The 22,548-nt window shown below is 45.3% G+C and overlaps 1 protein-coding gene across 2 annotated transcripts in view; it reads left to right on the top strand.

Annotated features, from left to right (window-relative positions):
- CDH3 (cadherin 3) overlaps window positions 1-22,548 on the top strand; it is a 51,628-nt gene that overhangs the window by 23,283 nt on the left and 5,797 nt on the right. For both annotated transcript variants that reach the window (XM_049622732.1, XM_049622731.1), the window contains 11 exons: window positions 9,142-9,227; window positions 10,329-10,454; window positions 10,648-10,803; window positions 10,895-11,039; window positions 12,402-12,577; window positions 13,245-13,373; window positions 14,665-14,850; window positions 16,203-16,444; window positions 16,838-16,983; window positions 17,734-17,958; window positions 21,907-22,113. In XM_049622732.1, the coding sequence (XP_049478689.1) occupies window positions 9,142-9,227; window positions 10,329-10,454; window positions 10,648-10,803; window positions 10,895-11,039; window positions 12,402-12,577; window positions 13,245-13,373; window positions 14,665-14,850; window positions 16,203-16,444; window positions 16,838-16,983; window positions 17,734-17,958; window positions 21,907-22,113 (1,824 nt within the window). The remainder of the gene's footprint in view (window positions 1-9,141; window positions 9,228-10,328; window positions 10,455-10,647; window positions 10,804-10,894; window positions 11,040-12,401; window positions 12,578-13,244; window positions 13,374-14,664; window positions 14,851-16,202; window positions 16,445-16,837; window positions 16,984-17,733; window positions 17,959-21,906; window positions 22,114-22,548) is intronic.

Consider the following 22,548-nt stretch of genomic DNA (forward strand, 5'->3'; position numbering starts at 1 on the left):
CCTAAAGAATAGAGTTGAATGTATATGATTCCTCTTTAGTGCTGAGTGGTTGCCGCCAGAATTAACCGTTGTGTATGAACTGTGATGTGAAAAAATGAGAAATGATAGTTTGCCTCTCAAGTGTTTTCTTGGGTCTTGTCCTTGTTCTCAATGACCACTTTTGGGCTGATGACATCCAAAGCTCTGGGTCTAGGCTGCACCTCTCTCCTGACCTCTAGCTTCTTATATCTATCTTTTTGCTGGGCACGGCACTCAGAATTTGTCCTGACTCCTCAAACTCAGTGTGGCTACAATAGATCTGTTCTTTTTTTACCCTCAGTACTATTCTTGTTGGCTTTTGCCCTGTTGTGATGAGTGTCACTACCTAGGAGCTATCTTTTGGGTATTGGCAGTTAGTCTAAAATCAAAGTCTTTAGCATTGATAGTATCACTGCAATTAGGCCCTCTGCCTTCATTCTGGGCATTGCATGGTTTTATACAGACTAACTTTGTGTTTCTTAGTGTCACATAGTAATAGATGTTGCAGGCATTATAATATAGACCATTTCTCTAATTAAAAAAAAGCAGGGAGGTGGCGCCTGGGTGGTTCAGTCAGTTAAGTGTCTGACTTCAACCCAGGTCATGATCTCATGGTCCATGAGTTCAAGCCCTGCATCTGGCTCTGTGATGACAGCAGAGCCTGGAGCCTGCTTTGGATTCTCTCTCTCTGTCTCTCTCTCTGCCCCTCCCCTGTTTGCGCTCGTTCTGTCTCTTTCTCTCTGTCTCTCAAAAATAAACATTAAAAAAAAAATGAATGGGAAAAGTGACTTAATTTTTTTTTTTTATCAGTGTTTGAATAACTATTGCATTCATGCAGGTCAGAATTCAGAATAGTGTACAGAAAAACTCATCTCTGTTCCTTACCTGCTGTTTTTTCCACCTATAAACCCAGTTTGGGGGTTACCTTCAAAGGTATTTTCAAACAAAATTAAAAATACAAATGTTAGCAAATTAGCAAAGACTATATTGATCTGTATCTCTTTTTTTAATTAATTGTATGTCTTACAAAGCTTTCCATATAATACGTAGGAGATTGCTCCTCATTTATAGCTTTTTTTTGTTGCATGGTGTTCTCTTATATAGATGTTGTTATAACATAAAGTTAATCTCTTATTGATGGGCATTTGGATTGTCTGGAGTTTTGCTATTACAGTCAATGCATTGTTAATTAGTTTGGTAAGTAGCTGAAAAAGTTGATTTTGGACAGGAGGCAGTATCCTGTACTTATTGAAGGTACTTGAGGGGCGCCTGGGTAGCTCAGTCAGTTAAGTGTCTAACTCTTGATTTCAGCTCAGGTCAGGATCTCACGGTTTGTTTGATGGAGCCCTGAGTCGGGCTCTGCGCTGATAGCACAGAGCCTGCTTGGGATTTTCTTTCTCCCTCTCTCTCTCTCAACTCTCTCTCTCTCTCTCTGCCCCTTCCCCACTCATGCTCACTTTCTTGCTCTCTCAAATAAACAAACATTTGAAAAAAATTTTTAAATAAAGATACTTGAGGATAGATAGTTGTTCCCCAATGCATCTCTAGTTTCTAGAAGAAAATTGAGCACAAAGGAAGCACTCAACTAGCTCTTGAATGAACAAGAGGAACCTGGCTTTAGAATCTGACTACCCTGGGTTCTAACTCCTCTTCTGCTCACTAGTTGTGTAACCTTGGGCTATCATCTCAGTTCTGAACCTCAGTTTCCTCATGTGGCATAAGAATCCATGTAAGCTTTTGGGGCTCACAAATTTGTAGTTTAGACTTTTATAAAGGTTTTTTTTAAATGTTCTTTTATTTTATTTTTGAGACAGAGACAGAGCATGAGCAGCGGAGGGGCAGAGAGAGAGTGTGACCCAGAATCTGAAGCAGGCTCCAGGCTCTGAGCTGTCAGCACAGAGCCCGACACGGGGCTCGAACTCACAGACTGTGAGATCCTGACCTGAGCTGAAGTCGGATGCCCAACCGACTGAGCCACCCAGGCGCCCCTAGACTTTTATCTTAAATGTTTATTTAAGAGAGTGCAAACTCGGGAGGGGTAGAGAGAGAGAGAGAGGGAGACAGAGGATCCAAAGCGGGCTCCATGCTGACAGCAGAGAGCCCGATGTGGGGCTTGAACTCAAGAACCTTGATGACCTGAGCCCTATCTTATTTGGTGTTGAAGATGGCTCTGTAAAGTCTAATTTCCATCTTCCAAATGAGAAAACATAAATTCCTAATAAGTTGCTTCAACTTCTGCATGAACATAATGATGTTTCCAACTGACAGTTTTGTGGGATCTTTGTATGCATCTTTAAAACACCTGCAGGGTGCTGAATCACCTAAGGAGGTTTAGGTATTCCTTTTAAGCTTTTCTTACTCTTATTACATCAAGGAACAAATATGTTTGGTCCTACTGCTATTTTTTTTTTTAAGTTTATTTATTTTGAGAGAGGGGGAGAGAATCCTAAGCAGACTGTGCTGCCAGCACAGAGCCCAACATGGGACTTGATCCTAGTACCGTAAGATCATGACCTGAACCAATATCAAGAGTCAGATGCTTAACCAACTGAGCCACTTAGGTGCCCCCATACTACTCTTGAGTAACTCTAATAGCATGCATTTCTCTCTTCAAACCAAGGGAAACCAGGCCTCAGGTTCAAAGCTTGAGCTAACGATTGATTGTGAGACCCGGAGAATTCAAGTGCCTTACCCAGGAGCACCAAGCAAGTTCATGTCAATGCCTACAGGGGTCTCTGTGTCCATTAACTGCATCAACAGCAGACCCTGACCCGATGCATCCTATTCTGTCAGCCCTTTACTGGTGTTCTCATTCAGTCCTCACATCAACACTGTAAGAGAAGTGCTGTTACTTCTTCCAAGTTTAGTGCTTTATTCCAAATCTCACACTGCCTCATTGGGCATCCAGAAATCAGAGTCTGCTATTTCAGTAGTTGGAGGAGAAGAGGTAATGGGAGGTAGGGAAAAGATATTAATTAAGTCTTGGGTGTATCAGAAAGATTAACCTTAGTGGGTAAGAAAATGACAGGCTGTGACAGATGTGGATACCACTTCTAGCTCCTCTGTTTCCTAGCTACGTAACTTTAGTGAATTCATTTAACCTCTCGGTTTTCCATTCTAGAAAATAGACATTAAATCTACTTCATAGAGTGCTTGGTGAAGATTAAATAAGTATTTAAGGGGTGCCTGGGTGGCTCAGTCAGTTAAGCGTCTGACTCTTGATTTTGGCTCAGGTGGTGATCCCAGAGTTGTGGGATCAAGCCCCATGTCAGGCAAAAAAAATTTTTTTTTAACGTTTATTTATTTTTGAGACAGAGAGAGACAGAGTATGAACAGGGGAGGGGCAGAGAGAGAGGGAGACACAGAATCCGAAATGGGCTCCAGGCTCTGAGCTGTCAGCCCAGAGCCCGACGCGGGGCTCGAACTCACGGACCGTGAGATCATGACCTGAGCCGAAGTCGGACGCTTAACCGACTGAGCCACCCAGGCGCCCTCCCAAAAAATGTATTTAAGTGTCAGCTGTTGGGGCGCCTGCCTGGCTTGGTTGGCAGAGCATGTAATTCTTGATCTCACGGTTGTGAGTTTGAGCCCCTTGTTGGTTGTAGAGATTACTTAAAAATAAAATCTTTAAAAAGATTTAAATGTCAGCTGTTGGGAGAATTCAGGAGCACAGGGAGTCTTGACTGCTGAGAATGGTGTATGCTGTGTTCGTTTGCTAGGGTAACAAAGTAACCCAGGTTGAGGGTCTTAACAAAAAGTAAGGTATCAGCCAGGTCGGTTTTGTTTCAGGCCTCTCTCCTTAGCTTGTAGTTGGCTGTCTTCTCTGTCTTTACATGGTCTTCTCTCTGTATCTGTGGTCATATTCCTTCCTCATATAAGGACAATAGTCATACTAGCTTAGGGCCCACCCTAATGGCATCGTTTTAAGTTAGTCACCTCTTTAAAGGCCCTGTCTCCAAATACAGTCACATTTGGAGGTAGTTGGGGTTAGGACTTAAACATATGAGTTGAAGTGGGGGCGGGGGGTGGGGAGATGATTCATGTTAAAAGAAAAATGGATCTACAGAAAAATGTAAACAGTAGTTGCTGGTAACCACAGTCATCGGAAAGGTTTATTTCCTTCCAGTCTTTTTAAAAGATTTTTATTTTTAAGAAGGGCTCAAACCCAACCTCCAGATCAAGAGTCACATGCTTGGGGCACCTGGGTGGCTCAGTTGGTTACATGTTGGGCTTTGGCTCAGGTCATGATCCCGTGGTTCTTGAGTTCCAGCCCTGCATCGGGCTCTGTGCTGACAGCTAGAGCCTGGAGTCAGCTGCAGATTCTGAGTCTCCCTCTGTCTCTGCCCTTCCCCCACTCACGCTCTGTTTCTTTCTCAAAAATAAAAAGGAAAAAAAAGTAATGTGCTCTACCAAATGAGCCAGCCAGGTGCCCCTCCTTCCGGTATTTTATTTATTATTTTTAAAAATATTAATGTTTATCTTTGAGAATGAGAGTGTGAGTGGGGGAGGGGCAGAGAGAGAGGGAGACAGGATCTGAAGCAGACTCTGCGCTGACAGCAGACAGCCCGATGTGGGGCTCGAACTCAGGAACTGTGAGATGGTGACCTGAGCCAAAGTTGGAGGCTTAACTGACTAAGCCACCCAGGTGTCCCCTTCCAAACTTTTTATATGTGCATAGTTGCATATATTATATAGGTCTTTCTACATTCTGCTTACATTCTGCTTACTTGGTTTCACTTCATAGCATAAGAACTTCCCTAGGTAACTTAAAAACTCGACTATAAATACCATTTTGCATAGTTGGATAAATAATCCATGGAGTGTAAACACTGGAGTGTAAATCCATGGATTATTTAACTGTTGCTCTATATTAAGGTGATTTAACCTTTGCCACATCTCATTCCTGGGCCTTTTAGCCCTAGAGCAAATTCCTCAGATGATGAGACCAATGAGCTGTGTTCAGGAGGCAAAGGTCAGGGTCACCCTGAAAGGTGGCCTGAGAGTCTCGCGGTTTCCAGGGCCTCCTGGAACTGACTCAGGCCTAGATCCCACTTTCTTCCCCTACTGGCCAAGCATATCACACACAGGCCACCACCCCTCAGTGGGGACCTTGTCAGTAGGGCAATCTGATTTTTAAACATCTTCTCTCTTTGTCACAGGCACATTCCAGCCTTCCCCGACTGGATCCTGCCTCTCTCTGTGGGGCTCTTGGGTTCTAGGGAGCTTGCCCTGGGCTCTGGGGAGCTGAAGGCACCTCTGTATGCCTTTAAGCCTCCCCTCTTTTCCGTTCCATTCACTGACCCCCTCTCTCCAAAAGATGACCAATGTCTTAACTTCTTTTACCTAGGTTGGTTGTGCCTGTTCTTGAACCTCCTGTCCATGTGATCATACCTGTGTCCTCTCTTACACCTAGCCTCTGTTACTCAGCTGTGTTTGTAAGGTTCATCCACGTTGTTATCTGTCCTTGTGGTTGATCTCATTGTGTGAATATACTACAGTGTTTCTGTCCATTCTCCCTTGATGGACCTTTGGGTTATTTCCAGTTTTTCACTATTAGAAACAGTGCTGCTGTGAACATTATAACACATGCCTTCCGGTGAATGTGTTTTTGTTGGGTCTCTACTGCAAAGGGGAATTGCTGGGTCTTGGGGAATGTGTATATTTAGCTTTGGTAAATACCACCCAACAGTTCTCCAAAATGACTATTCCGTTTTATACTCCCACATCAGACTTCTGCTGTTTTTTCTTACTGAGGTAAAATATCCATGACCTAAAATTGGCTGTTTTAACCATTTTAAAGTAAACAATTCAGTGGCGTTAAAGCACATTCACACTGTTGTGCAACTGGCATCGTAATCCATCTCCAGAACTTTTTCATTACTTCCAGCAGAAACTCTGCACTCATTGAATGGTAACTCCCCATTTGCCCCTCTCTCCAGCCCCTGGTAAACTCTATTCTATTTTCTATGTCTGTTAACTATTCTAGGTACCTCATATACACAGAATTCTACAGTATTTGTCCTTTTGTGACTGGCTTATTTCACCTAGCTTAATGTTGGTAAGGTTCACCCATATTGTAGCATGTATCAGAATTATATTGCTTTTGAAAGCCAAATAGCATTCCACTGCATGTATATAACACATTTTGTTTATCTCTTCATATCTTGATGGAGTCTTGGGTGGTGTGCACCTTTCAGCTATTGTGAAAAATGATGCTATGAAAATCAGTGTACAAGTTTCTTTGTGCATTCCTGCTTTCACTTCTTTGGGGTAAACCCCTAGAAGTAGAACTGCTGGATCATACGGTAATTCTGTTTACCTTGTGAGGAACCACCGAACTTTTTCACACCATTTTGCATTCCCAATACAGGAGGGTTCCATTTTCTTCGTACCTTGGCAGGACTTTGTTTTTCTTTAAAAAAAAAAAAAAAAAAAAAAAAAAAGTTTTCCCAGGGGCGCCTGCGCGGACCAGTCGGTTGGGGGCATCCAGCTTCAGCTTAGGTCATGATCCCACCATTGGTGGGTTCGAGCCACACGTCAGGCTCTGCTGTCAGCACAGAGCCTGCTTTGGACCTCTGTACCCCTCTTTTCCCCTCCCCTCGCTTGCGCTCTCTCTCTCTCTCAAAAATAAAACATTAAAAAAAATTTTTTTAATAAAATAAAGTAGTTTTCCTAGCAAGTGTGAAGTGGTACCACAATGTGATTCTGATTTCCATTTCCCTAATGACTAATGATACTGAGCATCTTTTCATATGCTTATTGGTTATTTGTATATCTTTAGGTCAATGTCTTTTCAGGTCCTTTGCTTTTTTCTTGTTCTTGCTTTTATTTATTTACTTAGTTATTTTTTAATTTACCTCCAATTTAGTTAGCATGTAGTGCTGTAATGATTTCAGGAGTAGATTCCAGTGATTCATTCCCTATGTATAACACCCAGTCAGTGCTCACCCCAACTAGTGTTTCCCCTAATGCTCCTTATACATTTAGCCCATCCCCCCCACCCACAATCCCTCCAGCAACTCTCAGTTTGTTCTCTGTACTTAAGAGTCTCTTATGTTTTGTCCCCCTTTTTCTTCTTTTTAAAATTTTTTTTTAAGTTAATTCATTTTTGAGACAGACACACACAGCATGAGCAGGAGAGGAGCAGAGAGAGAGGGAGACACAGAATCTGAAGTAGGCTCCAGGCTCTGAGCTGTCAGCACAGAGCCAGATGCGGGGCGCAAACTCAGGAACTGAGATCATGACCTGAGCCAACGTCGGATGCTCAACCGACCGAGCCACCCAGGCGCCCCGTTTTTTTGTTTTCTTTAATTAAGATGTTTGTTGAATATGAGTTTTAGGAGGTTTTATATTTTGGATACTTATAATTTAGAATTCTACTTTTTTATATTATACTCATATACTGTTTGAATTCTTTGGCATGTTCACATTACTTTTGTAGTTTACTCATCTATTACCCTTTCTTATTTTATGGAAGGAGTTTTTAAAAGATTTTATTTAAGTAATCTCTACCCCAAATGTGGGGCTTGAACCCATGACCCCAACATCAAGAGTCACATGCTCTACTGACTGAGCCAGACAGGCACCCCAGATTTTAAGATTTTATTTTTAAGTAATCTCTACAGCCAATGTGGGGCTTGAACTCACAACACTGAGATGAAGTGTCTCATGTTCTACAGATTAAGCCAACTAGGCACCCCAATGAAGAGAGATAGAGAACGAGCAGAGGAGGGCCAGAGAGAAGGGGACAGAAGATCTGAAGGCAAGGCTCTGAGCTGTCAGCATAGAGCCTGACGCAGGGCTCAAACTCAGGAACCATGAGATCATGACCTGAGCCAAAGTTGGAGGCTTAACTGACTGAGCTGCCCAGGCAACCCAAGGAAGGGTTTTTTTAAAACAGTTATTGTAGGTGTGCCTGGGTGGCTCAGTGGGTTAACGATTGACTATTGGTTTTGGCTCAGGTCTTGATCTCAGTTTGTGAGTTCGAGCCCCGCATTGAGCTCCATGCTTACAGCACAGAGCCTGCTTAGGATTCATATTCATTTATATTCATTCATTTTCTCTCTCTCCCTCTCCCTCTCCCTCTCCCTCTCCCTCTCCCTCTCCCTCTCCCTCTCCCTCTCCCTCTCCCCCTCCCCCTCCCCCCCCCCACCATGCTCTCTCTCTCTCTCTCTCAAAATAAATAATTTAAAAAATGAGGGAGGGAATGGTGGAGGCAGGGGTGGGGAAACAACAATCTTCATCATCTGAGACTAAAGGACAATTTTTCGAAAAAGGACATTTGGAAGGCCTCACGCTGACATCTCTGTGGCACAGCACTGTCCCTGTGGTCCTCGTTGTGCTGCAGCCTAGGAAAACGATGCAGACTGGTGTCTCGGCCAGAGCAGGTGCTGATGGGCCCATGTGTTCCCTCAGCAGGTACCCTCTTTTCCTGCTTTGGCTTCAAAGAAGGGTGGTTAAGAACATTGGTTGTAAGTACTCTCTAGCCAATGGTTTGGAGTCAGGCTGATAGGGCTTCTGAACCTCAGTTTTCTTACCTTTGAAAAGGAGATAATACCTACCTTAGCTAAGGTAGTTTAGGATGAAATGGGCCCAGTCTCTGGCTTAGTGAGTGGTAGTTATCACCTCGGAGTGCTTATTTAAAAGGTGGCTAAGCAGGGGGGTTCAGAGGGAACATGAAAAACTGAAACAGCTAGAGATTGTCCAGAATGATCTGTGTGAGTAGCAGTGTAGCAGGATGCATATTGGATATAGGTGGACTCATGGTCTTCTGAAATGCTGAAAATCTCCTGCCTTCAACCATGACCTCAGGTCAACCCTATGTCTCATGAGGCCATCTGGGGCTGATGTTGCTGAATGTATATGATCTTGATTCTTTGGTCTCATGAACAAAGAAAGCAGCTTGGCCCACAAACCACCATGTAGTCCTCCCTCTTGAGGCCAAAGTTGGAAGCCCCATCTGAAACTTGTATTTGATTATAATGGAGACCAAAGCCAGGTCTCCTGCAGTGGCTTGAAACCATCTTTGATCCAGCCAGGAGGCTGTCGTCAGGTGTTGCTTCCACTAGGGTAGCTTCCAGAAGCCTTCTTCTTCCTAATACTCTGTTTCTGTCTTACCCACAGTGATTTTCGTGGACTGCCCTGGGCAAGAGTCAGCCCTGCTTAGCACTGATGGTGACTTCGCTGTGCTGAATGGTAGAACAGTCCAGGTAAGATACCACGTGCACCTGCCAGGAGGAAGGAAGATGTTCTCTGTGCATGCCCAGCTTGCTGCTGGCCAGGAGTTCGAGGTTGCTGGGTTATGAACCATGTTACCCCTTCAGAAGAGGCAGTGTTAGCCCTCAGTTTGCTCACACCTATGGGCGTGGCTACTGATCTAAGCAGGGTAATGCCTGCACCCTTCCATTAGGGGCGCCAGAGAGTCCTGCCAGTGGGGCAAAGAACTGCCTTGTGAACCATGGCCCAGTACCTTTTGCCCCTTGCATTCCCTTTCCCATCACCCTTTCCTTCTTTCCCATATCATCTTGCTAAACCCCAAGGGAAGGTGATTCAAGACCCCATGAACATCCCATGAGCCTCTGGGAAGACAGACCTGAGGCACTCAGCCACATTTCTTTCTTTTAATTTTTTGAATAGCTAATATATCCATGTGGCTCAACAATTTTAAAATATTAAAAAGTTACACAGTGAATAACCTCCTTTTGTTTCTCTGCATTTACCTAATGCCCTTTCCAAGAGAATACACAGATAACCACTGTTACCAGTTATTTTTCCTTTTGAAGTTTATTTATATATTCTATATTTATATTAAACATATGTTATGTATTTTATATACTTACAGATCTAAAAATACTTTTTTCTCCTCTCTTTTATGCAAAAAGATATATTATTTACATGTATGCACTTTCTTTCTGCATCTAAAAATAGGTTTTGTTTACATATAAGCCACTATGAATATGTGGCTTTATTTTGCTACACTTATACACAAAAGCTGGTACATACTAATTATGTAAGTTGTTAAATAAAATACTAAACTATACTGTAGTTTAATTAGTTATACTGTAGGTCAACTTTGTTCTTTTTCATTCATTCCTAATTTTTAGAGCTGTATAGCAGTTCCACTAGATGGATATATTCTAGTGTATTTAATTGGTTCTCTGTAAATAAACACTTAGGATTCTTTTCAATTTGTCTTGTGCAATAAACCTATTTAGGTCTCCCTCCTCACCCTTAATGTCTGTAAGTGAGAGGATGTCAAGTATCTTCCAGCTGTTTGCATGTCTGGGTTAAGGGGTCTTCTCTCCTTGCAGGAGAGGAAACCATTGAAGATCTCCCCATCCAACCGTATCTTACGAAGACGCAAGAGAGAATGGGTGGTTCCACCGATATCCGTCTCTGAGAATGGCAAGGGTCCCTTCCCCCAGAAGCTCAATCAGGTATGACTGTGCTTTCTCCCAGGGAGTCACTGGTGGGTACAGGGACCCTCATCCAAAGGCCTTACTATAAGGTTTCTTGACCCTGAAAGCTTCTGTACTGGGAACAGTTTCTGATAAGGCTTCACCTCTCCTCACTTTTGTTGGCAGTCGTGAGAGATTTGTCACTTTGTCAGCTATTTTTTTGTGCTTCCAGCTCAAATCTAATAAGGACAGAGGCACCAAGATTTTCTACAGCATCACAGGCCCTGGAGCAGACAGCCCCCCTGAGGGTGTCTTCACCATAGAGAAGGAAACAGGCTGGTTGTTGTTGAATAAGCCGCTGGACCGGGAGAAGATTGCGAAGTATGAGGTAGATAATCTGGAGCATCCAACAAAAGCAGGGCCCCGTTGCCAGGTGGGGAGGGTGGGGTCAGGCTGACCCTGGACCTGTGCACCCACAGCTCTTTGGCCACGCTGTATCAGAGAACGGTGCCTCAGTGGAAGACCCCATGAACATCTCCATCATTGTAACTGACCAGAACGACCACAAGCCCAAGTTCACCCAGGATGTTTTCAGAGGGAGCGTCTTGGAAGGGGTACTACCCGGTAAGAGGACTGGGAGGGGACACCTAGAGAGGTCTGCTAGTCCCAGACATAGCCTTGGGTCAACTTCTAGAACCATCTGGAAGTCAGCCAAGACCGTTAAAGGCTGGAAAAACCCTCCATACTTGATTTCCTTGGCTGTATATCAGATCACCTGGGATAATCTTAAAAAATCAGATTCCTGGGGTGCTTGGGTGGCTCAGTAGGGTGGGCATCCCACTCTAGGTTTCAGCTTAGGTCATGATGCCAGGGTTGTGGGATTGAGCCCTGCATCCAGCTGAGCATGGAGCCTGCTTAAGATTCTTTCTTTCTCCCTCTCTCTCTCCTTCTCCCTCTCTTTCTTTCCTCCAACACTCTCCCCCACTTGCACACACATTCTCTAAAAAAATTAATTAAAAATTTAAAAACAAAAATAAAGCAAAAATCTTTAAAAATTCAGATTCCCCCTACTCTATCCCAAGATCCCTGAATAAGGATGATCTTAAATATACAGCTTTGCAATCTGTATATTTAAAAGTTTCCCAGAAGCTTCAGGTTTGGGAACCACTAGCTTTAGAGCTACAAAGATCTAGATTTGAATCTTGATTTGCCTCTTTACATGTGACCTCTTTTTCTGTGACCCTGGGCAAGTTCATGATCTCTGAGCCTCAATCTTCACATCTGAAAATGGGAATTATATTACTCATAATTGTGAAGATTGGATATAACACATAATGACCTCAAAAACCGATGCTGGTGGGGAGGGGTTCTCCTCTTCCTTCCTCTCTGAGTTGTGGAAGATTTGAGAAGTATGAATTGGTTATGCTGCCAATACAGAAATCCCCCAAAGAAGAACAGGACCTTAAATGAGATGAAACCTTACTTTCTCCTTATATTCAGGAAATCTAGAGGTGGACAATCAAGACTAGATTGTGCTTTGCAGTGTTGGAGACCTAGGCTCCTTCTCTCTCATTGCTCTGCTATTGGGGCTTTATTTCCAAGATTACTTTGTGGTTGCTCCTGGAGTTCCAACCATTACACCTGGAAGGAGGGAAGCGATGGGAAGAATAAGCCCCATACTCAGAAAAACACTTCTCCCAAAGTCGTATATCCCATTTGTCAGAATTTAGTCTCAAGGCCACAGCTAGCTACAAGAAGGGATAGGAAATAATCTTTGTTCCAGGCAGACCTTGTGCTCAGCTTAAAATGATGATGAGCATTTTGTTTTTAAGAAAGAAGCAGAGAAAGGAAAAAGGACACCACCTAGCAATCGGCCACAAAGTAGAGGATGGGTCCAAGGTGGAGCCTCTCATAGTTCCAGAAGTAGGCAATGCTGTAATCGGAGCTGGGAGAGAAGGGTGCTCACTCATTCCTTCTCCCCTTCAGGCACTTCTGTGATGCAGGTGACAGCCACAGATGAGGACGATGCCATCAACACCTACAATGGGGTGGTTGCTTACTCTATCCATAGCCAAGAGCCAAAGGACCCACATGACCTCATGTTCACCGTCCACCGGAGCACGGGTACCATCAGCGTCATCTCCAGTGGCCTGGACCGGGAGGTGAGTGGCCCTTAGGGAAAGTGCCGCCTACCCAGGCTTTCTCAGGCCGGGGCCTGACATTCAAGAGCAGAAGCCAAGCCTCCAAAGCCCAAGGTGGAGCAGTGAGAATCCAAGTCAGCTGGGAATGGCTGCTGCTGTGTTCCCATGTTGATGTCCCACAGCTCTCTTGGGCCAATGGCCTGCTGCCAAATGATCTCGTTAAGGCTGAGGAGGCAGCTGTAAAATGCAAGCGTTTGATATTTTCTGTAGGTTTTCTCATTTCCTCTCGGAATGGCTCACTTAGCATGCACGTTGCCCAGATTTGTCCCTTGTGTGCTACAAAGTAGAATTAGCTCCATGGATATTGGAGCTGCCTACTGTTTCCTAATTAATACCTTTACCCGAATCCCCACTCAAAGCTCCCATTCTGTATCAGCCCGGGGTCAGGGGGCAATCCCCAGGCTCCACCCCACAGTTGGCCCAGGAGAACGATTTAGTTCTGTGTTTCCCCTTCCCCTCCACCCTTTGCCTCTGTTCTTTTCTGCCATGGGTGAGTAGTGGGGCAGGGATTCAAGAGAGCACTGTGAGAAGGGGAGACATTCCCCTTCCTTCCACGTATATCCAGAGCTGTGCCTCTGTGAGCCCAGGCTGAGGGACCTCTTGGCCTGAACTTGCCTTTCCTCCCCAGAGAGTCCCTGAGTACACACTGACCATCCAGGCTACAGACATGGATGGAGATGGTTCTACCACCACAGCAGTGGCCATAGTGGAAATCCTCGATGCCAATGACAATGCTCCTGTGTTTGATCCTCAGAAGGTAAATTTGATTTCAGTCCTTCTTTCCTCATCAGATGATGAAGGACTGAGCTTTCTTTCTTTTCTAAGTTTGTTTATTTTGGGAGAAAGTGAGCACACGCACAAGCAGGGGAGGGTCAGAGAGAGAATCCCTAGCAGGTTCTGCACTGTCAGTGCAGAGCCCCATGCAGGGCTCAAACTCCTGAACTGTGAGATCATGACTTGAGCCGAAATCAAGAGTCAGCCACTTAACTGACTGAGCCACCCAGATGCCCCTGAGGTTTTTCTTTCTCATGAAATTCTGGAAACAGCCCACATGGCTTCCAGTCCTGTGCCACTGCTTACTAGATGTGAGACCGGAGGCAAACTACCTAACCTCTTTGTGCCCCATTTCCTAATCTGTGAAATGGAGATAATAGTAATACCTGCTGCATTGTTCTGAGTTTTAAATGAAATAATCTATGTACAGTTCATAACACAATCCCTGGTACATAAGTGCTTAATATGAAAATCTTTGTTGAGGGGCCCCTGGCTGGCTCAGTCAGGGGGAGCTTGTGACTCTTGAGCGTGGTGTCGTGACTGTTAGCCCCACATTAGAGGTAGAGGTTACTTTACAGAGAAAGAGAGAGGGAGAGACAGAGAGAATGGAAGAAGGAAGGAGGAAAGAAAGGAACAAAATCCGTGTTGTTATGAAAACTTATAATTTGCCTCACACCTATACCTGTCCACCTTCACCCAGTGAATACTTCGTACACCTGCAGCGACGGGGGATTCAGTGCCAGTCAAGATGACACCCACCCCCCCCTTCCATCCTTCGATGATTCTGGCTACTGAACATTATTTAGGCTTGATTAGAAATGTGTTCTGAGCAGCCAAGTTCCCAACTTTTGCCACTTACTCCAGAGCTTCCAAAAAAGTTCCTGCTCAGTGCCGTAAAGCAATCAGGCAGCTAGTCCCTCTTGCCACCTTCTCCATACCTTTCTGATCTCAGCTAGATAGGTGGCTAGGCATGGCAGGGTTTAGGGCACCCAGACCAGTGCGATTACTGGAGTAGTAGGCCCTGGATGTACGAATAGTAGGCTCACCATCCCTGTGGTCTGTCCCAGAAGCTGGAAGGCTGAGTCTCAGGACATTCTGCACCTGTGTGTGCCCTGAAACCCTGGTGTGTGGTATTGGGTGATCCCAGAAAGAGTGAGCGGCATGGAACGGAGCTCCCATGGAATCACATGGAGGATCCATAGCTGGTGAAGCGTGGAACGGTCTCAGGGTGTTCAGTCTCTGCTCTGACTGTGCTGTGCTTCCCACACCAACAGTACGAGGCCCAAGTGCCTGAGAACGTGGTGGGGCACGAGGTGCAGAGGCTGACGGTGACTGATCTGGATGCCCCCAACTCACCCGCATGGCACGCCACCTACCGCATCTTGGAAGGTGACGATGGGGACCATTTTACCATCACCACCCACCCCGAGAGCAACCAGGGCATTCTGACAACCAGGAAGGTGAGTCATTTTGGGCTTTAGACAAGCCCACACCTGGGGCAGTCAGGTCTGCAGCCTCTGGGAAAAGGAGGTACCATCTGCCTTGGGACACCTACTTTGAACCATTCAACTGGGTGTGCAGCAAGCTGGTGGCTTCTGACCCTTTCCCATCCCTCTTGTGTCAGTGTATTGCTTTGTTCAAACTAAATCTTAACCAGGGACTCCTTTCAAAAAAACAGGTGGGAGTCACTGATTTGATTAAGGCAGATGAGTAGAACTCCTCCTCCCAGATCCTGGTGCCCAGTGGCTGTCCCCAGTCAGCCTTCTTAAACAGAGAGGCTCTGTTTTATTGGAATGCTTGCAAATTTTGCATTTAACCCATAACACATATCTAGGTTTTTGCATAGCAAAATGTTTTATGTTACTTAGTAGTTTGAGATATGGTTGTCTCCCAAAAAGTCTTTGAATAAAATTGATGCTTTTAGAATGGCCTAGTTTGAGAAGCAGAGTTTTATATATAATACTTTAAAAACTATCCCCTTCTTTCAACAAAAACTTTGTAATGCCCTTTTTACATTGTGAAATGAATTTCATTTATAATTAAACTTACCTAACTTACATAATTTCTAGAAAAAGAGATTGCCCTAACTGTGAAATAAAGAAGAATTTTACAGGAAAATTTACTGATAATAAGATATTTCTGTACACAAGCTTCTGAGAACATACTAGAAAACACAATGAAGGTGGTCAGTTACTTGCCTCTCTTTGGAGACTCATCCAACTGTAGCGGATGCTGCGTGTCACTCTGTCGGCTCATACACACCACAAGTCATACTGGTATCTTTACAGGACAGCAAATAAACAGCTTTTGGGAAGGGCCTGGACAAATCAAATTACAGGCTCCCCCCAGAAGCTTGCATTCCTAGAAAAGTCATATATATTAAAACTGCACCAGAAATACATAAAACGTGTTCTAGACTGGAATTATCAACAGATTTTTCACACCTACAAGTACATGAATGTTCAGGGGGATATTGGCAAGTCACACGGCCTGTGGAACAGTTCTTGGTTTCCCTGCCCCAGCCTATAAATGCCAGCTGCATCCCCAGTCATTAGGATCACCAGAAAGGCCTCCACGAGTTTCTCCACCACCCTGTTGGGAACCAACTGTAGGGCTTTCTGGTTTAGGGGTGGTCTGAGAGGCCCCACTGGCTGTCCACTCAAAGTGCAGGAGGCTATATGGAAAGGGCAACGTTGCTGTTCCTGGAAACCTTGAGCCCCTCACTGTGGGCCCTTTCCTTCTGACCTCAAAGCATTGCATGGGGTCTCCTCACAAATTGGTGGCTCAGGTTCTCCTTCCTCTTCTCTCTCAGGGCTTGGACTTCGAGGCCAAAAACCAACACACCCTGTACGTTGAAGTGACCAATGAGGCTCCCTTTATGGTGAAGCTCCCAACCTCCACGGCCACCATAGTAGTTCATGTGGAGGATGTGAATGAGGCACCTGTGTTTGTCCCACCCTCCAAAGTCATCGAGGTCCAGGAGGGCATCTCTGTCGGGGAGTCTGTCTGCACCTACACTGCGCAGGACCCTGACGAGGGAAATCAGAAGATCAGGTACACAGGAGCTGGGCTCAGATGCATCCAAAAGCATTAGTAGTATTGGACGGGTTATTTATTACGGCCAGCATTTGCTCCCATTACCAGAAAGATTGCTAAATATTTTGAACATCATCCCCGCACAGGACCTTCCCTTCCTACCCTCCCCAACACTGAAGACTCTGAACAGAGGTCTAGGGGGCAGGTATTCCCACTCTCTCTCATGTGTCCCTGCTGGGCCCTCTTTCTGCCGCTCTCGCTTCCATTTGGGGTGAGATGCATTCTTCATGTGATCTTGCTTAGGAGCCCCGAGACCCATAACAGCATCTGCCAGTTGAATGAGTAGGCTTTGGAGGACAACCAGAATTCTAGGTATTCTGGATATGACTCTTTTCAACTTTTCCACTCCAGCTACCACATCCTCAGAGAGCCAGCAGGGTGGCTAGCAATGGACCCAGACAGTGGACAGGTCACTGCCATGGGGGTTTTAGACCGTGAGGATGAACGGTTTGTGAAGAACAATGTCTATGAAGTCATGGTCTTGGCCACAGATGATGGTGAGAGCTTCCTCCCAATCCCTCCACTTGGGTACCTTTGGAGCCCATGACACAGCACATCCCCTCCACAGTGTATGGTGTCAGGGAAAGATGTCAGCAAACCAATCTGGAGGGTCAAAGGGAACTTGAGAGGAGTCTTTCAAAGACCAGGATTGTCTATGGTTTCCCTAAGACCCAAGTGTTAGGAGAATGACTTCTTTTAGCCTGAGTGTGTGGTTCACCGAGCCCAGAATTGGCCCTGTGATTGACTGAAAGGGGCTGCCTGGGAAGTGCCATGATTGATTAGTGATGTCATACCATGACAGGATTGGGAGTTAGGATGTGACTTGACATTGCTGCTTGACACAGTGAAGCAAGGTCTGGAGGCAGATGAAAGGTTCCCGCAGGACTGTGAAGGGAAGCATCCCTAAAGCTCATTAGCAAACACTGCATCAGCCCTGAGATGGCCAGTAGGTTTCCTTTTGTGATAGATTGGTAGTGGCCATATGGATGAAGTGGCTGTAAGGGTGCTAGGAGCACTTAGTAATGTCTGCTATGGGAAAGATGGCATAACCGCCATGGATTTACCATCACTGGTTTGATCTATGATGAGACCAGGGCAGGGCATGGAAGGTCTTGAAAAGTTACAGCTGGGCAGTAAAAAGGAACCTCCCTGGGGCTGATTGGATAGGTCATAGGAGAGCTTAACACTCATTCATCACTCCAACCAACGGCAGATACTAAAAGGATCCTATGTGTAATTATGAACAGGGAGCCCTCCCACCACTGGCACTGGGACCCTCCTGCTAACACTTATGGACATCAACGACCATGGCCCGGTCCCTGAGCCCCGACAGATCACTATCTGCAACCAAAGCCCTGTACCCCAAGTGCTGAACATCACGGACAAGGACCTGTCCCCCCACACCTCCCCTTTCCAGGCCCAGCTCACACATGACTCGGATATCTACTGGACAGCAGAGGTCAATGAGAAAGGTAATTGAGTGGTGGTGGGTAGTAGGTGGGTGTCTGCCCCATACCGGGACCCTGTACACATTCCAGCATCTTGTGGGTCACTGAGTTAAGGACGTCAACCAATGGGTGCCTGGGTGGCTCAGTTGGTTAAGCATCTGACTTTTTTTTAAGTTTATTTATTTATTTTGAGAGAGAGAGAGAGCGAGCATGCACCAGAGGGGGAGGAGCAAAAAGAGAGAGAAAAGGAGAATCCACCCAGGTACCCCTAAGCATCCAACTCTTGATCTCAGAATCATGAGTTCAAGCCCCACATAGGGCTCCATGCTGGGCATAAGCCTACTTTTTAAAAAAAGGGAAAAAAAGACAAAAAATGTTGGAGAGACACCATTCAACACTTTGGCTACTTTTTAACTTTGTGTTAGCCTGTGGAAATCCACAGCAGCCCTTTAAGACTGTTCTTGTCCAACCACCTTCCCGTACAGATGGAAAAACTGAGGCCAGGAGAGAGAGGGTGTGGCTTTCTCAGTATCACATAATGAAAGAGCTAGGATTCCTGCAGTGATAATAGCTGACATGTCGTGAGCATACTTACTATGTGCTAGTATAGCACTGGTATGTACTATATATGGTATATACTATACCACTTCAGATGCTTCATAGATTAGGTGACTTAATCCTCACAACAACCCTGTGAAGAAGGTGCTATTAACACACATAAATGTGTATGCACCCATCCTACACGACGAAACCAAGGCTTACAGAAGGTTAAATAGCTTGCCAAAGGCTTTATGGCTAGAAAATGATGGCCACCAGAATTTGGATCCAGACAGTCTGATTTCTCATTAGATCTCTGCTTCCTACCATTTATTGAATGCATATTGAACAATATGCAAAATGCTTTTTCTTTCCTTCTGTAATATTTCTACCACCTTCTGCGGTCAGTATTTTTATACCTATTTAAAGATGAGAATGAGGCTCAGAGAGGTTAAATAGTATGCCCAAGGGCACAGAGTGGGTAAGTATGGAGCAGAAATTGAAGCCACAGTCCCTTTCCCCCACACCCCCGCTCCAATCCATCTCCCTGTGCTTTCTCTTTCCATCCACCCAGAGGTTCTCAGTCTGTCATGGTATTTTAGTTGTCACAGGACTGAAAAGGGGTCTAACTTGGTATCAAGTGGGTGAGGACCCGGGTGTGTGAGAAAGGTGGATCCAGCCTCAAGTGCCAGGAAGGCCCCTGGAGAGACACTGTTCACTTTGGTTTAAAATGTGTCCCCTTTCCTCTTGGGGCTAAGGTCCCCTAGGAAGGAAATGGGGAACCAGTATCTATAGGTTCTGCCCCTATAAATAGGATATTTATCTATATATCCTACTTGGATATGTCCAGTGTCTATTACTGCTGCTGAGCCTATCCCTGAAAGGTCAGGAGACCTGCTTCAGATACCCACATGATCTCAATTTTGTGATTCCTGTGATTTGGTTGTGTATGACCAGCACCTTTCCTTTGAGGAGTGCAAGTTGGTCTCCTGTTACCCCGTTGTGGCCTGGAAGCCATTTTTTCCCCATCCCTGACCTTATCATTTATAGAGCATGGACTCTGGAACCAGAATGCCTTAGTTCAAGACCCAGTTTCTCCATTTACTAGCTTTATGATTATGGACAAGCTACTGAACCTCACTGTTCCTCAGTTATCCCTATCTGTAGAATGGTGCCGATAAGTGTACCTACTTCCATACGGTTATTGTGAAGATTAAGTGATGACACAAGAGACACGTTGTTTGGTACATCAGTGCTCAGTAGGTGTGTGAACTTCATTCATCACTATTTCCCAGCAGCAATCACAGATCTGGTTCAGTCAGGTGTGAGCATTATGACCAAAGCCCACTGGTACCAACACCTGGTGATAATATTGATACCTGGTTCTTGGTTTTAAGTTAGTTTCTCTTTCCTTTTTTTTTTTTTTTTTTTTTTTTTTTTTAATGTATGTTTGTTTATTTTTCAAAGAGAGAGTAAGCACAAGCAGGGGAGGGGCTGAGAGAGAGAGGAAGACACAGAATCCGAGACAAGCTCCAGGCTCTGAGCTGTCAGCATAGTGCCTGACACAGGGCTTAAACCCAGGAACTGTGAGATCATGACATGAGCCAAAGTCGGACACCACCCAGTGGCCCCTTAAGTTTTTGTGTTTTTTGTTTTTTTTTTTTTTTTTTTTTTTTAACATTTATTCATTTTTTAAAAACAGAGTGCGAATGGGGAAGGGGCAGAGAGAGAGGGAGACACAGAATATGAATCAGGCTGTAGGCGCCAAGCTGTCAGCACAGAACCCGATGCGGGGCTCGAACTCATGGACTGCAAGATCATGACCTGAGCTGAAGTCGGCTGCTTAACCAACTGAGCCACCCAGGCGCCTCAGCTTAGATTAGTTTTTCTAACTGATCATGTCCTTGTTGTCAGGGGAGTTAATCCATCCCCTACCCCAGTGTGATCTCACATTAGTTACTTGACCTCTCTGAGCTTCAATTTCTGCATTTGTAAAATCAGAATAATAGTACCTGCCTCTTGGGGCACCTGGGTGGCTCAGTCAGTTGAATGTCAGACTTCAGCTCAGGTCGTGATCTCACAGTCCACGAGTTTGAGCCTTGCATTGGGTTCTCTGCTGTCAGTGGAGCCTGTTTTGGATCCTCTGTCCCTCTTGCTCTGCCCCTCCCCCCCTTTCTCTCTCAAAGGTAAATAAACATTAAAAAAAATAGTACCTGCCTCTTAAAGTGGTAGTGGAGAAGAGTAGGGCGTGGCTCCCAGTTAGTGCCTGCTTAGTCACTGGCACCACCATTGTCATCAGCACCTGAGAAATCGCCATCCAGCATGGGGATAGGATGGTGGTAGGGATGTTTCAGGGAAACACACCATGTTGGCCTCTATGTAGTAGACTAAATTCTCAGCCTGCAGAGCTCCCTCTCTGCTTGCCATCGCTGAATTGGAACAGGGCAAATTCTCCCTTCTAGCCATCTTGCTAGGAGGAGGCCAGAGAGTCTGCATAAACTTTTTTTTTTTTTTTTTTTTAATGCTTTATTCATTTTTGAGACAGAGACAGAGCATGAGCTGGGAAGGGGCAGAGAGAGAGGGAGACACAGAATCAGAAACAGGCTCAGGCTCTGAGCTGTCAGCAAAGAGCCCGACGCGGGGCTCGAACTCACAGACTGTGAGATCATGACCTGAGCTGAAGTTAGACGCTTAACCGACTGAGCCACCCAGGCACCCCATGCAGAAACTTTGAACTAAAAATGGCTTGAGGGGTGCCCGGGTGGCTGAGTCAGTTGAGTCTCTGACTTCAGCTCAGGTCATGATCTAATGGTTCATGAGTTAATTATCTCTCAGAAAGAATTTATTCCAATGTATTCTTTTTTGAGGCAGAGAACAGTCTAGCAGCTAATGGTGCTGAGAAATTTTTGGCCTTGCATGACATGACTTTTTAAAAAACTTCGTTATTTTAAAAATAGTGTAATTATTGATTTTAAGGGGGAAAATGATGAATTTCTTTTCCCTTATTTTTAAAATTTTTAGGTTTATTTCTTTTGAGAGAGGGGAGGGGGCAGACAAGGAGTGTGAGAAGGGGAGGGGCAGAGAGAGAAGGAGAATCCCAAGCAGGCTCCATGCTGTCAGCACAGAGCCTGACACAAGGGCCTACACCCACAGGCTGCGAGATCATGACTTTTGCTAAAATCAAGAGTCAGATGCTTAACTGACTGAGTCACCCAGGTGCCCCAATAAATAAATTTTCCTATTCCAGTAATTCTTTCCATGATGGTGCATATTTGGCTTTGGCCAAATATCAACTTTTAACACTTGACATAAGTGTGCTTTTGGGATATTTCTCCCTGTTGCCCAGATGTAGAGGCTGTCTCCTCAGACCTCCAACATGATCTTCCCAGTTCCACTTGGGGGTCTCCCAGGGTGAATGTTATCTGTCCACTCCAGGAAACACAGTGGCCCTGTCCTTGAAGAAGTTCCTGAAGCAAGACACATACAATGTGCACCTTTCTCTATCTGACCATGGCAACAAGGAACAGCTCACAGTGATCAGGGCCACGGTGTGTGACTGCCACGGCCATGTGGAGACCTGCCCCAAACCCTGGAAGGGGGGCTTCCTCCTCCCGGTCCTGGGGGCTGTCCTGGCTCTGCTGCGTGAGTACCCGTGCCCTCTCCCCTCTCTGGATGGGGTAGTTAGAAGGCCCAGTTCTACCCTGGACTGCTGGGACTAAGACATCCCCAACATTGCATATCTGTTCCTGATACTCTTAATTCTAGGAGTGTCATTCAGTCAATAGATGTTGATGGAACTTCTGGAATGTGCCAGGCTTTGGGGATACAGTTGTGAACAGACAGACCCAGCCCGACTGTCATGTCATCTAGAGGCTAGAGCAGTGGTTCTGAAAGTATGATCTTCAGACCAACGACATTAGAATTACCCAGGAACTTGTTAAAAAGGCCAGTTCTCAGGCCCACTCCTGACCCATTGATTCAGAAACTTAGGGGTAAGACCCAGTAACCTGTGTTTTAACAAGCCCAGCACGGGTTCTGATGTATGCTAGAGTTTGAGAGTCACAAGTCTAGTGGGCG

The sequence above is a fragment of the Panthera uncia genome (genome assembly GCF_023721935.1).
Source record: "Panthera uncia isolate 11264 chromosome E2 unlocalized genomic scaffold, Puncia_PCG_1.0 HiC_scaffold_20, whole genome shotgun sequence".
NCBI classification, from domain to species: Eukaryota; Metazoa; Chordata; class Mammalia; order Carnivora; family Felidae; genus Panthera; species Panthera uncia.